The sequence below is a fragment of the Dreissena polymorpha genome, chromosome 7 (genome assembly GCF_020536995.1).
Source record: "Dreissena polymorpha isolate Duluth1 chromosome 7, UMN_Dpol_1.0, whole genome shotgun sequence".
NCBI lineage: Eukaryota > Metazoa > Mollusca > Bivalvia > Myida > Dreissenidae > Dreissena > Dreissena polymorpha.
Genome location: NC_068361.1, coordinates 77,162,554 through 77,180,045, shown reverse-complemented (window position 1 = coordinate 77,180,045; position 17,492 = coordinate 77,162,554). Strand labels below are relative to the sequence as shown.

General features: G+C 31.9%; 1 protein-coding gene and 1 long non-coding RNA gene across 2 annotated transcripts in view; both read left to right on the top strand.

The window, feature by feature from the left end:
* Positions 1-5,497: 5,497 nt before the first annotated feature.
* Positions 5,498-17,492, top strand: part of LOC127839844 (uncharacterized) — a 35,465-nt gene continuing 23,470 nt past the window's right edge. The window contains exons 1-3 of the mRNA XM_052368233.1: positions 5,498-5,584; positions 5,683-5,898; positions 6,220-6,348. Of these exons, the coding sequence (XP_052224193.1) occupies positions 5,569-5,584; positions 5,683-5,898; positions 6,220-6,348 (361 nt within the window). The 5' untranslated portion in view covers positions 5,498-5,568. The remainder of the gene's footprint in view (positions 5,585-5,682; positions 5,899-6,219; positions 6,349-17,492) is intronic.
* On the top strand, positions 8,764-9,830 carry LOC127838786 (uncharacterized). The gene is made up of 2 exons (XR_008029959.1): positions 8,764-8,922; positions 9,223-9,830. It is a non-coding gene; the product is annotated as an uncharacterized LOC127838786 (long non-coding RNA).

The window sequence follows — 17,492 nt, the reverse complement described above, 5'->3', positions numbered from 1 at the left end:
TTCCGAAAGAAAGTCTTCATATTAAGACATATGAACAGAAAAAAAACTGATCTGATTTTCAGATACGACCTTTTTGCATAAAAAATAAAATCAAACATTACAAGATTTTAAGCGCAAAACAGTCGTATCTTGATATTTAACAAATATCTCTGACTACAATAATGCCAATAGAGGTATATAGTGTGAACTTTAAATGAATGTACAATACCTACATTTATGCAAAATAATTTTGTATTACTGATAAAAAAGAATAAAATATTATTATTTTTATCGTAATGAAAAGTTTACAAAAAGTCAGTTACGACCGTTTTGCGCAAAGCCCGCGATATATGCCTTCTATAAGTGGCAACATTCAAATTGGGATAAAATAGTGATTATCGCAATTGCCAGACAATTATTATAAAATAGGATGTGAATGAAATTTATTATCTGTGCCCACACCAATGAAAAGAATTACAAATACGTTTTGTTTTCTTTTTGTGTAGTTAGTTACATATCAGGTAAACATACTTCGTTATTATCTAAACGTTCTTATTCTAAAAGTTTTGTCTAAACGATGTGTTTCTATAAATTAATTGTTCATAAATGCAGACATTTGTATCTGGTTTATAAGAAATTAAGATTTTAAATATAATATAATGTGTACACTATGGAAACGTTGGTTCCTTCCATATTTATCATTTTTGTATACAATATTCACTCCAGTGTTGTGTTCGGTGATATAAATATAGGTATTCATTTGTGAATGAAGTCTGTTGGGAGTCGGGGTTCTTGTAGCGTAACTTTTGGCGGGTGTAGTCATTATCGATACAGAGATATGTGTTGTAATCTTAAATACGAATATTCAGACCAAGGTCGTGAATAAAGATATTTTCACATCCCTTGCTATGACGTGGAATCGTTTTCAGTCTGACAGGTACATTGTTTTTCATTGTATCATACAGGTCAAGCTGCGAGACAGGGCAACAATTAATTGTTATTGTTTTCATGATATTCCCCTTATAAATAATCGGTAAAAGTTAAAGTAAGGTAAACATGACTACTTAAATGAGTATTTCTAAAGCTATAAATATTGTTTATGATTTCCATTAAAATATAAATAATTTTGACAATCATGAATGCCGTGTACATTTTGAATGGAGGCGATATAGAAACAATATAGAAACGATATCAATGTCGCATATTGGGCCTTTTAAACAAATAGTACATTTTACGATTGATAAATACGAACGTTTTCAAAGTAGCTGTGATAGCAAACCAAAAAAGGTACGTGCATGTTATTAAACGCTTGATAAAGTTGTGGGATGAGTGATAGATATGTTTATATGTTTCACGAAAGTACAACATGTAATGATAACGTGTTAACCATAATCAGATTTGAATATTTAATTGTTAGCTGCCTGGTATTAATTTATGAAACGTTAAATGAATAACACATGAATTAGATATGCGTCTCATAAACATTATCAACTATCAAATGGGTGGTAAGTGTACACTAAAATTACAAAACGCTACTTTCGAAAAGAAATATGAGCTCTCTTCAAGGAGCAGCTGACATAATTATAATATGGGTAACATAAATGTGTGGGCGATGGTATTGTTAAACAATAAAGTAAAGGCAATTTTGAAAAAATAAACAATCGAATACATTTACATTAATTATAAAGATCGTTAGAATGTTTTCGTTTCGCTTTAATTCCGAGGTCTAAATTATAATCAAGCTATATTAAATAAATATACAGAAAGGTGTATCTCCGTGCAATTAAAACATAAAAGGAGACCCATTTAGTAATTCGTTGTAACATGTATCTAAAAGTTATGGAAAAATAAAAATTGGATATTAATCATTAAAATCACCTGAAGTATCACTTATTTTATATAATTTTCATTTGGCATTTAAATAATTCATGTTTCTTAGTGAAGAATACTTCGCCTTAAGCTTCATGGAAAATAAATCCAAACTGCACATGAATGAACCAAGAAGAAAGGAGAACCACATCTGGGTATGCAATAATACTAAATATTAACTAGCAAAAGATTGAATGTGAAACGCTACTCTTCACACAAGTACTATAAGCAATTCGTGAAGTAAGTCAAGTTTCATACAACACTACAAGTTAATGGCGATGGTGAGTTACTATTGAAGTCGCAAATTCAGAAGCGTCGATTAATGGAAAAAAAGGCGATGAAAATGCTAAAAGGTTGTCTCAAATCACGATACAACTTTATTTTGTGAGATATTGATTTCGCGAGAAATTCGCAAGCATATGTAAGTTGTTGTTTTTATTTAATAAATAAACAACATTAAATATTAAATGTGTGTCAATTACTGTTGCTTTTCTTAAATGATGCAAGTTTATTTATTTTTTTAGCAAAAACGTAAAGGATAAAGTAAAATTGTTTTTTTTATCACACTGAACATACGGACGTCAATCAAAGTGTCACGCATTCCAATATCTGAAGTTAAAGGTTAATTGACACACAACGTAAAGGTGGAAAAGGCATGATTTGTACCAAATAAAAAAAGAACCCCATATGACATATCAAGCTCATATTACCAATAAATGTAGCATCTTACGTTGTAATTGAATTTGTTCACCTTAAATACATTATAGCAAGTTAAGAATATTTCGGAACAAAATTTCATCATTATTTGAACGTTTGAAAGTGTGTTCTGTATATGAACTTTAGCGACCGGTGGATCGTAAAGGCGTACCTTTTGTATTTATCCTCCTTTTGATTTCTCCACTATGAGTTACCGGTTTGTATAAGAAAAAAAGAAATAATCAAGAAAACACGTTACGCACTGTTATTTATGCTCCGTAATCGTCATAAACGTGGGGCATATTTATGCTTCTGCAGCTTCATATGCGTAACCCTTGTTCAATTGTAATTTTGGCTATAGCATATAATTAATCACTGTTTTGTTTGTTTTTGTTATTTTTTTCAGTTCCTTTTCAGTCTTAAACACAATCGCCACACGACAGTGATATTATGTACGCTATATTGACTCGCTTTATTGAGCTCTTTAATGGGTGTTTTTGCAACATACCTTTATAATGTGTTCAAATAATGATATAATATTAAAATGTTATACATATTTAATCGGCACCAGGAAAATGTTGTGGTTTGGCCTCTTTTGTTTATTCTTGTTTTCGTCCAACTGAATTGATTTATCTTATTTCACTTAGTTATTTTATACAAGTTTTTCTATTTTTATCTGTTCTTGATAAGTCTTGATAAGTGAAATACACAAAGAAGGAAGTTGTAAGACTATTTTCAATTGCTACTTGCATTAACGAAAATGATAAGATATAATCACATACTCTCATCGCCTCAAGTGCCTTAATATTCAAGCCATTTTTTACGAAGATCATTGAACGATTATTTGAAGGAGATAAGGGCAACACGTGTTTATACAAACACGTAGTGTCTCAACACATCTTTGCATTATGGAAGACAAGTTGATAATCATAAAAGCAGGTCCCTTATGATAATTGTAATAAAATTTCATACTAATGGAATTTAACTAATATTCACTTCAAATGTGAAGCTGTTTGAATATAATTAACCAAAAATATGGATCAATCATATGTATTTAATTATTTAATATAACGGTCTTATTCTTTTTTATGCGTTTTCTTAAGTCGCTATTTGAATGTATGGGTCATATTGTTACTCAAATTAGAACTATACGTTTTCTCCTGCTGTGTTTACATACGTAATGGGTTTATTTTTTGACGCAATATCTGTTTGTAAACACATTAAGTAAATGTAACTTACGACAACTGTGCTGACCTTGTCTAATCTTTACGGGAAAATGGTAAAAAGTGCATTCACACTCTCGACTTGTTTAGAAAAAGTTTTCAAGTATGTATCTTAAGATAAACCCGAACTGTTAAAACCTTTTTCGTTTTAAGTAGATATATCAATGCGATAAGCATTTGTGTTGGTGGGAAAACTTATTTTGACTTGACGTTATCATATCGATACTTGTCAAATGTTTGTACAAATAATGATTTATTTGCTAAGTGACTCCTCGCTTTCATAGACCTTTAAAATACGCCACAAAGTGTAATAATAAGCATGCGTAAAACATTTTTTTCAAACCACTTTGCGTTCAAGTATAAGTTTGTATTTACTTAATGATTTTGATGTATACGATGATATTAAAGCTATATCTCGTTAAACATGCAAGTGCTCGGACATAGAGCCGCTCTTAAATTAGTACTTTTATTTTCAAAACATGGAATGACTTAAAATGTGAACCCATTAAGGAACTTCATTTGAAGATTTACTCTTCCTCGTTCTCTTTTCAGAATGTAGATAAGTATTAGAAATTGAGCAGATTTTAAATTGTAAGGATGGTTGCACTAAGATTTGATCGTATGCGTAAATTTAAAATATTACTTATATTATTGTATTACTTATAAATACTTTGCAGCTATTAATTGAGTTTCAAGTGTTCAGATAATGAATTATCGCTTTCGATACTTATACACATTGCAGAGTTAATGTGGGCAAATTTAACAAAGTAATAATCAATGTTCGCATGTTGCTAAATTTTAATCACATGCTGGGACTCGGTGCGTAAAAATGTGTGATTTACCAAACACATTTGGTTTAGTCACGGTATAAGGATCAAATATTAGAATCATCGAGTATTTATGTTTTCCAAAAATTAAACGAGTATTTACTCAAAAAATATAACTTACATCATCAAACATATTTTAAACTTTCGCTTCGCAATGACGCAACCATTTACATCGCCGATGTCCGAGTATTTACATAGCAATTTTTGAATCTCTCTTTAAATAGGAATAGCAGACTTCCCGCAAGAAAAACAACAGACTGTATTATCGCTCTTAGCTTTTTGCACCACCATTTAGTGGTTAAAGTTCAATTGATTTCATGTGATTACTATTGTACGATTGTTTAGTGCCAGTGTAACTAATCTATAAATTATATTGAACACTTGCCTAAGGCTTTTTTTCAACGTTAGGAATTATTTATTTTTGTTTAGACATTTATTACATAGGCTTATAATCACATGTTACACAAAATCGAAATAAATTATATATGATAACAGAAAGCTTAATTTATCACACACAATTTTTTGTGGATTTCGATACGTGCAACGTTTTTGTTTTCTATTATGTACATAATGCACTTCCAACTGTTGTCACGGCTATTTATATTCGATTGATATCCGTCATTGTCGTAACTGTTCATACATGTTTCTCTCTGAAAAAACTACATATGGATACTTATATCGCCGTAATTTTATTGTCAAGTACAACAAGGGATATTGCCTGGTATGCAGTTACGAAAAACATTCTTAAGTGAATTGTATGCATTTCGATCTATATACGTAGTGTCTCAGATCACGCCACTTATGATTACAGCTCTTTTGATTATCTTTGGAAATGTGAAAACGAACCCTTGTAAGATAAAAGACGCGTGTATGCGTTTATTTTCTTAAATCGATTGAAACTGAGTTTTGGAACGGTGGTTAATTTAATATTGAAGGCTTCAAAGATTATTTCGTCATTTATATTTATTTCCTATATGATAAGTTTTACAGGTAATTATCATAAGTGAGATATGTATATTCATAATAAAGTTTTGTTTTATTCTTTCGACATACTCGAATAGTATTAAATTATTAAATTATTATTATAGATCAATGTAAATGGTACACATATGGTGATTGTGATCCATGGGGAAGCTGCAACGAGCGTTGTGGAGGAGGGCGACATTGCAGGACGTGTTATTCGTGTGTGCTTAGTGACCGAAAGGAAGAGTGTGGAGGCTGTAACGAACATTGCGACAATGGTGCCCAATATTCAGATGGCTATTGTCATTGTCCGAGCTGGAGGACCGGAAGATGTTGCGAAAGTGAGTCGATTCTCTTCTTTCGGCAAAAGAGCTATACGCGATACACTTCATGCATTTATGAGCTACCGTAATTTCCGAACAAAACGACTTTGTGTTAACTTTTTAAACATGTTTTGAACATTCATCGATTTATTCAAAAAATGGATTCCTATTTAAGTTACTACTGTTATATTGTAATTTATTATCATATTCTTTATTATTATTTTTTTTATTTTTATTTTACAGTTATCCGATACGTCGAAATATTAAGTGTCTATGTATTTCGTAAATTATATTTGTATTTTAAATGTAATGACCAGTTTCCAATGTGTTTTTTCACAGCATGTAGACATATCAACATTGCACATTGTATTTCTGGTCAACAACAGTGTGGAGGATCCCCTGACGGTGTTATGTGTACACATTGCGAGGATCCTTATTATTCTGGAGGATTTAATCGAGGATGCATAGGTAAGGGCATATACATCATGTCCACTTTGTACAATTATTGCTTCGTAGTTTGATATGTTAGAAGAATTTCAGAATTTTTATTTATATGGCTTTTTGCAAACTTATTGCGCCCATAAAGATGTTCGGAAATCTAAAATTACACCAAAGCGTTGAAACATTTGAAATGGAATGACCCTTTACTTTGAATAACCATATGTAAATGGTATTCGATAAATTAATGGTATTGAATAGTGTGTTTATAATTCAAGATGCATTTTCGTTGGTTTTTTAAATATTTTTTTAATAAAAGTAATTTGTTTTTAATTTAAGTGAAAAAAAGCTATCGATAGTAGCAACACAAAGGTTAAAAGGTATTTATGTTATCACGAGTGGATACACAATGCGATATTTTTCATGTGTATACATTTGGGAATCAAGAAATGTAGAGTATGTTGAAAAACTATCGAAAGTGGAAAAGTGATCGAAAAAACATTGGTCACTTTTTATTGCTGGAAGTAATGAATAACCAATAACAAGTCGTATATATTTTCCCATAACCATGAGAAAGCATGCAATAAACACCAAGTCTATAGCTTGCCTTTCGTCGTTGGTTGTTTTAAAGGTCGAGATAGGACACTTAAACAAACACCATATACACTTACAAAGCAAAACACAAGTTGAAATTTACTAAACATCTTCATGAAAAAGATTATAGTAACTACGTGGACAACTAATGAGACATATCGTTTAAGTGCCGGTCAAACAACCAAAACCGTATTGTATCTCTAAATAAGTAACACGACAAACGATAATAAAACAAGTATATTATTAAAGGTTTGAAATATAAATATTGAACGCAATATTAATGCCTCATGCAGAAGCATAATTATTTATCAATTTATTAAAAAATATTTTAGGACACTAGTATAAACACATATATTACGAAATATAGGGTAAAACAATTATAAACATAACAATCAGAAACATGTATCTCTTTATATCTTCTTAAGTGCATGCTAGTTCCATAGTTAATTCGTATCGAGCTTACTGAATAGTCGAATAAGCAACAATTAACGTTGGACATTAATCCTTTAGGTGAATTTTGATAATAGAAAGCTTGATTTATCACACACGAAATATTTATGTTGGTCTAATGACTGATGTTGGCTTATTTCGATACTGTGTGGCATAAGAAAGTACCACTTTGAACTAGCAAATCAAGACTCTGCAATTGACAGTGTGAACTACGTGTCATTACTGTCTGTGCTATGCATTACAATTGTTATATCATATTTTTTATTCTTATAAATAAACTTGTCACAAATTGAAGATAATTATTATTGCTGGGTTTTATATTATATTGTATTATTATTGTATCATATTATGTTATATGTAATTTATTTCATTACAATATATTTTATTATGTTATATTATCAATTTATTTTATTATAAATAGTATATTATCAATACTATATTATACTGAGTGAATGGCAAACATGTTTTTCAATATGTAACCTTTGTTGTAGAGCGCCAAAAATAGTATAACACACCTTAATTGAAGGGACTGTCAACCACGACGACGAAGAAAAGAAAAGTTGTAAAATACCGTATTATTTTTCAATTATTAGTTTATATTGATTAAAATATCACGACTGGTATATTTCATTACTTGAAAAAAGTTCATAATTTCAGTATATTCGGTAATAAAATTTCGCGATGCGAAATCGAAAGTACATCGCGAAAATAGGTGACATGACGATACAACACTTTAAATAACGCAAGTAGATTGATCATTTTATATATACAAGAGTTCCGCGGTCGGAGATGACCGCATTGAAGCCGGATTTTTGATTTAAATGACAGGAAAGTACCTTTCGTGTTTTTGTCAATGCAATACTTAAATTACTGAAATATTGTTCAAAGGTCAAAATGAAATGTAAGTACTTTTCAAGGCATGAGCAAACCTTGTGTTATGTTTTGAATGCATGCATATACATGAACAACAATAACATTTAAGGTCACAAATATGAACTTGAATTGACAATTAGGAAAGTTTGATCTCAATTTTTTTATTAGCAAATTAGTAACATATTGTTTGAAGTTTCCATCAATTTCATTATCAAATGTAAGAAAATAAACTTAGATGAAATAATACTATTTATTGTTTTGCAGTGACCTTGACCTTCAAATGAATGACATTGAAATGAGCAGTGGTGATCTTCTAGTACTGGCCAACCTTTATGTCAAGTTTGAAGACTCTAGGTACAAGCATACCAAAGTTATAACATGGAATAAGAACTTTAACATTTTTACCTACCAAAGTTATAAGAACTTTAACATTTTTACATTCAAGGTCACAGTGACCTTGACCTTAGAATGAATGACCTTGAAATGACCAGTGGTCATCTAAGTGTGCTTGCAAACCTTCATGTCAAGTTTGAAGACTCTATGTCCAAGCATACCAAAGTTATAACAATTTTAACATTTTAACATTTAAAGTCACAGTGACCTTGACCTTCAAATGAATGACATTGAAATGACCAGTGGTCATCTTCTAGTACTGGCCAATCTTTATTTCAAGTTTGAAGACTCTAGGTACAAGCATACCAAAGTTATAACATGAAATAAGAACTTTAACATTTTTACATTCAAGGTCACAGTGACCTTGACCTTCAAATGAATGACCTTGAAATGTCCAGTGGTTACTTACTAGTTCTGGCCAACCTTCATGTCAAGTTTCAAGACTCTAGGTCCAAGCATACCAAAGTTATAACAACTTTAACATTTTTACATTCAAGGTCACAGTGACCTTGACCTTCAAATGAATGACCTTGAAATGTCCAGTGGTTACTTACTAGTTCTGGCCAACCTTCATGTCAAGTTTCAAGACTCTAGGTACAAGCATACCAAAGTTATAACAACTTTAACATTTTTACATTCAAGGTCACAGTGACCTTGACCTTCAAATGAATGACCTTGAAATGTCCAGTGGTTACTTACTAGTTCTGGCCAACCTTCATGTCAAGTTTCAAGACTCTAGGTCCAAGCATACCAAAGTTATAACAACTTTAACATTTTTATATTGAAGGTCACAGTGACCTTCACCTTCAAATGAATGACCTTGAAATGACCAGTGGTCATCTGTTAATCCTGGCCAACCTTCATGTCAAGTTTGAAGACTCTAGGTCCAAGCATACCAAAGTTATACCATGAAATAAGAACTTTAACATTTTTACATTCAAGGTCACAGTGACCTTGACCTTCAAATGAATGACCTTGAAATGACCAGTGGTTACTAACTAGTTATGGCCAACCTTCATGTCAAGTTTCAAGACTCTAGGTCCAAGCATACCAAAGTTATAACAACTTTAACATTTTTTATATTGAAGGTCACAGTGACCTTGACCTTCAAATGAATGACCTTGAAATGACCAGTGGTCATCTGTTAATCCTGGCCAACCTTCATGTCAAGTTTGAAGACTCTAGGTCCAAGCATACCAAAGTTATACCATGAAATAAGAACTTTAACATTTTCGAGCACGCCGCCACCCCGCCCGCCCGCCCCGCCCGCCCGCCCGACAACATCAATCTATAAGCCGAGATTTTTTCGAAAAAAATCCGGCTAAAAATATATACAATTCACTACGCATGCACAGTTTGCATTCCCGGGTATACCACGTAATGATGATGATCAATATACTTGCGTTATTTATTATTAACTGGTAGTTACCTGGTAGACATACCAAGTACAATTTATTACCGAATATCAATATAAACTAATAATTGTAAATAAATACGGTATTTTACAACTTTTCTTTTCTTCGTCGTCGTGGTTGACAGTCCCTTTAATTGATGACTCCTTCTGTTATATTCTTTATTGTAAATATAGCATGTAGGCGAAATATGACAACAACAGGGTTTTATATTGTAAAAATATATATGAAAAACACAGTTATTTCCAAATTTCATAAAACCTTAAATTCATATTGACCTTTCATGAAGAGACTGCACGACCATTTTGTAGTTTAAACAATACACCTTTGTGCCATACTTTATCAAAAGCTTTACTAATATAAAAAAACAACTCTGACTTCAAGGCCATTGTCTAAGGCTCTGCAAAATGTAGTTCGAACGAAGAAAATTAAATATGTGTTTATGTAATATACTCTCAAAGACCTTCTCGATAGTGTTAAGAAGTGATATGGGTCGATAATTGGACGTTAAGGATGGATCGGACACACATTTGCGATTTTCCAACAAGAAGGCATTTTGCAAGAAGTAAGACAAGAATTAAACAAATCACACAAAGGGTAACTTAATTGATGCATTGCCTCTTTGAGAATACGATTGTCTATTTCATCAGGACCGGACGCTTTTCCTTTCTTAAGACATTTTATTGAATCAATAATCTCCTCCTGTGTTATATTTATAGACTGAAGACTGTTTACGTTTGTATTGTGCATAGTTGGAAGTTCGTGGTTGCTTTCATCAATTGAACACTGGCCAGCAAAATACTGGTTTAGCATATCAGCTTTACTAATGTCATCCACTACAAAGATGTTAGTTTGGTTATCGTAAAGAGGTGGATTAGTGTTATTTGATTTCGTAGGAATAAATGTTCGAAGGGTTTTCCACCAGTCTTTAGCGCAAAGGTCGGATGACTTTAGTTTCTGTGAAATATTGTTGAAATATTCTAATTTCGAATTGCGTAAAAGTAATACAACCTCATTCCTAACATGACGGAAATTTGACCAGTGTATATCACTATTGGATTGTTTTGCTTTTTGGTATAGGCGTTTGCGTTTTCGAATTTTTTTCTTTATGTTATTGTTTATCCATGGAATATCACGAGAACGGATACAAACATTTTTGTTCGGAATGCATGTGCTTAAAATGTGTAATTCTGTTTTAGTAATATTTTCTGCGTAGATATCGACATTTTCGCATTTTAGAAGACCCCAATTAGTATCCGTCAATAATTGTCGTAGTTTCGGAAAATCTCCAATATCGTAACGCCAGATGTGTCGATAGAACGTTTTACATCTTGGTTTGGTAAATTTTAATGTAATGAACACCGGGCAGTGGTATCGAACAGTTTGATATAAAAAGGGATCGCCTGTTCCAGAAATAAGTACACTATTCCGGTTACTTACAAAAATTAAATCAATTATAGACGATGTGTATTCAGTATAATGTGTTGGTTCGTTTATAAGTTGCGTTAAGTCATGTTGTTGACATAAATTATTTATTTTTTGTGCCGACGAGTCATTTCTGGGTGCACTTCCTTAATAATCTTTTCGGACTTACGACAATAAATTGAAGATTAAACATAAGTGTACTTCTTAATCTTTGTAAAAAAATGCGTTTCGTTGGTTTATTTATATGTTATAAATTAGGTACACACATATGTTTTATTGTTCGCTATTTGTATTGCATATGTAGTAGTTCGTTATGTGCTCTTGTCTTAAACACTTCAGTTATATTACTCTGCAATCTGTATATATATATAACTTTGAACACACGACGTGTACAAAAGCCCTATGCAACTTATTTGTCTGACTTGTGTGTTATATGTTGCAAGAAGTTCATATATACGTTTATGTACATCAGCTTTGAAACTAAAATAAAGCTTTTTATTTAAAAACAGAACATAAAATGGGAACATTGGTTCCTACCATGTGTTTCTGTTATGTACGTACTAATTGCTCCAATTCAATGTGGGCATTCGACATGTATATGCAAATGCTGGTTTATGCCTAAAATATGCAAGGTTAACATTTACTTATCTTTGTAGATCAAAAGTATTTCGTTTTGTTTGTTTCGGAATCATTTCACTTTCTTTATATCGTTTCTTATGGAAATTTACATATCAAGTACATATAACATATCTAGCAGTGTCAACGGTATCAGAACTTGATATTTACATTCCTTTAAAATATTTACATTAGCACGATTCGATTTTTTTTACTTATTAATACGCGTTTGAATAAATTTCGATTTGCATATTAAATGACTCTTCATACTTAACTTCAATGCGAAAGTTAATTCTTGGTTAAACATTCATCAGAATGATAAATTCTTCAAACATTGAATTTGATTTAACTGTGATACGGTGTTTGTACGATAATCATGTTTGTTCTGAGGACCAATCACTACGATCATCGCACAATTGTTAAATGTACTTAATGTTGATTATATAAGAAGAGGTTATGCCATGTTTTATAAAAACTATTTTATATGTTTAAATGATTGATATTCAAATCAACTTTCATAATTGCGCATTGAAATCAAGATTTGTAATGTTATATGTTTAAAAAAGATACATTTTTATAATCGAAAAAAGTGTCTGCATAAATAACACTAATACATTATATGATACGAACAATTTAGATGATGAAATTTACCTTATAATAAAAGAAATTAGCGTAAAACAATGGTAGCTTGGATTTTAAAAGAATTTTAAAAGTACAAATATATTTTTTATTTTTCAGAATTTTAACGGGTAGCTGAACAAGGGAGACATGTTTATATTGAACTTGCTCATTGATTGCCTGAACGTAACTATGACACGAGGCATGTGAACTATGACACGAGGCATGTGGGAAATAACTCAATTGAACCTTTACGTGTTTTACTTGCATTTACTTATCATTTCAACAATATATTATTACATTACTGATTTGTTTGTTACCACGTAGGTAATAATCTTTCCACTTGTTTGATTTTAAGAACATTGCTTTGAAGTACTAACATCTTAGCAAAAAGATGTTTGACCCTTACTTATTGAACGTTTACGATAAACAGAAAATTTTCCATCGACCAATTACTTCATGGTGCCTTAGATATTCAACTAATTTCCCGACGTAAATGTTATACTGATATCGATAATTCTCCATCCCACTACACTAAAAATTGGCTCAGCTAAATCTTCGTTCGATTCGAAAACAAGGAAGTAGGCATAAACGGATGATTCGAATGGTTTGTTACACCCTCAAATAACCTTTTTCTTATAATAATATTGATAATAAGTCTCTTGTAAATAATTTAAAGCGTAATCACTTACTTTATATTGTTTAGCATTTACTTTACGATTCGACAAATACTGGTATAATATATCATGGTACACATTTCTTTAAGTGACATGATTATTTGATAATCGTTTATTTCAAGTGCATTTTAACCTTTCGGTAGCTGTTTGTTAAATTTATAAATAAAATTTAATACGCAATAATTGTATGCAATGGACTATTCTAGGACTAACTTAACAATTAACTTGTTTATTAAATAATATGGATGTTTTTCGTACATGCATTTCAAATAATTACTTGATTATTGTATGCCCTTAATTAGGATAGCCGAACAATTGTAACTTATATTAATTTGCTTTATAATAATTTCAGTTAAAGAACAATTAACAAAAAGGAGTTCAGCTAAAATATCATGTGTCAAGAAGAAACAGACAGACAGACAGTTTATTTCAATCCAATAAGGCATTTAAGCCCACGAGGACATATATACAATACAAGTGTTGACGAACAGTGTAGACTAGAATACAAAATTTTAACAAAAGTTGTAGTTGCATGTTTCCAACATTTGGAGAAGATCACATACATGCAAGATAATTATGGAAAGTTTTCTAAGCATTTAACCAATCTATTTTAAATTATACTACAATATGTTCTTATCTTAGAGGTTTCTTCAATCAACTACTTTGGGTAGTATAGCTGCCTATATTTATTTTTGTCCTTGTACCGATTACTGGATGATATTCTATTAACAATGTAGAAACATAGAAATTGGCTTTTAAAATGTAGCATACATTTATCCTAATTTGTTTCGTGCTATCAAATATCATCATATAAGCATGATAGTATGTTGTTTAAAAGAAGGCTGTATTCTAAACATATACATGTACATCGATTTAACAAACAATGACAAAAGAGTAGTTATATATACACATTTACATAAGTATGCCATATTACACCTCTTTATCCTGCATTAAATGGTTTCTCTACATCGGCCTGTTCGGATATGTTTATAAATTTAGTTCACTTTTACTATTACGAAAAACAAGTAAAACAACCAATCGCAAAGAAACCTTTATATACAATAATATAATACAGTTTAATCATTTAACTTGTATGAATTATATATCTATCACAGATGGTATTTTAACATCTATGGAATTAACATTAAGAGTGCCATAGATATATATGCCTTACCGAAACGAAAATGTAAGACTGTCAAGAAGAGATAATACTTTATTCACAAACGAGAGTTCATATAATATTCTTGAACACGTTTCTTCATGCAACAGTGACCTATTTAAGGGTCGAGCTGGTATATTTTCATATCTCAAGTCACCAGGAAGTGGCAAAGTTTATACGACGTTTTTCTCGTACTTGATTATTATGTGGATCCGAGCGTCAAAAATGCATGTTTACTATCAAAATGTATTCAAATTATTTCCATTATACTTTCATTTAAAACACAGCTTTTACATGCAGACCATAACACATTTCAAGTCGTGGATGACGTTTGGCAACATAAAGTACTGCTCCGATTGTTGTTTCCAATAGCTGGATGCAATATGTACGTTTCGCTCGAAACGAAATGTTAATTTAACGAAATTAAAATTGTCTTCCATTTAACGCCACTAAACACTCAAAGTGAACGAATATTTCGTAAAATATATTACATGTGAATTTCCTGGGACGATATCCGAACATTTACGAGCGAACGCGAGATTAGCTTCGGGGAGCTCATGACAATTGAGCTCAACTTTTAATTCCCATTATCGTGTTGGTTCTGTGTGGCGACAGTGAAGTTAAGCCATATCTTATAGTGTAGGTGTCGCGCGATGATTGCGAAATATCCGTGCTTATATTTTATGAACTGGGTATTCTGCTGCGACTGCATGATGTCTGTTATGTAACCTGACATATTCCGCATAATTCTACGGCGCCCAGATGTACATACACACCAAATTAAAGTCACGTAATTATACCCACGATAACGTTACGTTTTTCGTAAATTGAAACTTACGATATGTAAACATTACCCGGATAGTATTTTTAAAGATAATACATCAACGGTTATGCATCAATATTATTATTAAAATCTATATATGTATTTTATGTATTTAAAACAGCATGCATTTATATGTTTATATCATGAAATGTTTCATTGTTGCAACACGAGATTTGTTCAGATGGAACGACACACTGACCATGAATACCAATTCGGACTTCTTTAGCGCGGTAACGACTTGACACCTTTATGGTATGTTTAATCCGATTATCGATAATTGAGCGAGCAAAATGTGTGACAAGGCAACGCGCTGTGCTGACTAGGTTTTGCAATTTTCACGCCTCGGGCATCTTGAGAATTTGGACCGTCCGGTGTACTCAATCTATTTTACGTTGAAAATGACCAAATTCACGGAGATATCCGTTCGGTTTCCGGTTTTGCGAGAGTTCGGTTTATTCAACATTTTTTTTACAAAGAAATAGAAGGAGAAAATAAGGGACTGGCCCGACCGTTCGGAATCGGGAGAGTTCCGGTATTCAGGGGTCTACTGTAGTGCGGTCCGCAGAGGGTATGCATTTTTCATTTAAATGTATATGCTTTTAACATATTACTAGGATTTTACATTGATATGATTTACATAATTAATTTTAAATCGTAAAGTATTTAGTAGTAATTACGAGAATAAATTGTGTATATATATTATGCTAAACAGTATAACGAAGGCATTTATATTTAACGATGGGTATTAATATTAACAAAGTTGTAATGATATACACTATGAGACTTTTCACTCGCAAGACACACTTGGAAACGTTTCTATTGCAACTCTTTTCCAACTTTGATATCTTAATAATGAGTTAAGAGTTTGATTTAAAATGCATTAATATGACAATTTGATTTCATTCCGTGCAGGCTCACAATACATTATTCATCCGTGACAATTGGACGCTTAACGACGTGGGATAGATAGCCTGTAGTGCGTTCAGTTACAGCGAACGTTCGCCAATGATCGTTCGTTTCCGTTTTGGTCTTATTGAACGATAAGTTCGGCGCGAACGTTTTAAGATGGCGGCTCCCAGAAAATTGATTGCGATTTTGATGGAGGAAATCGCGATTTACAACATTGTATCAGAGGATAGGTCGTCGGAAGACTAAATACTGACAATTTCATAATACAAAACTATAAATACCCGTATTCTTTTTTAGATTAAGACTTAAATAAAAGATATTTCAAAAATATTGGTTGAACAATTAAATAAAACATTTACATGTATCAAGAGGATTTAGTTAATCTGTAACAAGGTAAGTTTTTACAGACATATAGGTCCAAATCAGTTTCTTTATGTTGATTACATAAAATCAATCAATGTGTTGTTTGTTTTCGTCCTTATTTGTGTTCGTTCATTGGATTCTATTTGATCTGAAAGAATTTCAATTTCTGAGTATTTTGTTGTTCTTAAAAAGGGTCGCGAATATGATTGAAACCTTATCACGATGCGGTTCATCGAACGCAAACAATAGCAGAATGGCCGCAGTGTTGACGGCCAAAATTTGAGCATGCGCAAACTTGACGTCATTATCGGAATCCCCAAAACCTCCTATACACTTTGTTTATAATTCAATTCATTTTATGTACTACAAAAAAAAAGAAAAAATATCGAAGCTACACTGAACAACAACGACAACTTACATGTCCGCCATTTTTGGTTTCGCTAGCAAACTATAGCGAACTACCTCCCGAGAGGGTTCGCTTGGGTTCGCGAGCGTTTGCTGCGAACCGAGCGTTCAATAGCGAACGTTCGCGACCGTTCGCGAACTATAGCGAACGTTCGCTGTAACTGAACGCACTACAGCAGCACGCCAAAGGCGCATCTGCAGTCCCGAATATTCATACAAGCAATTCTGTTGATAGAATAGAGGTAGCATAGGTATAATAAACCTGTTTGTTTTGATTGTATTAATGTATGCAAAACCGAACAATTTTGTTTGTGTGATGAGCGTATTCTTTTTGTTTCTCGTCGTTTGTTAATGGATGCTTAAATGTTCTGTAGTTCATCCATTAAAAAACAATATTCTGGTGTATTTTTTCAATATAAAATCTATATCTTTTGTTTTCACAGATATAAAAAACCAGG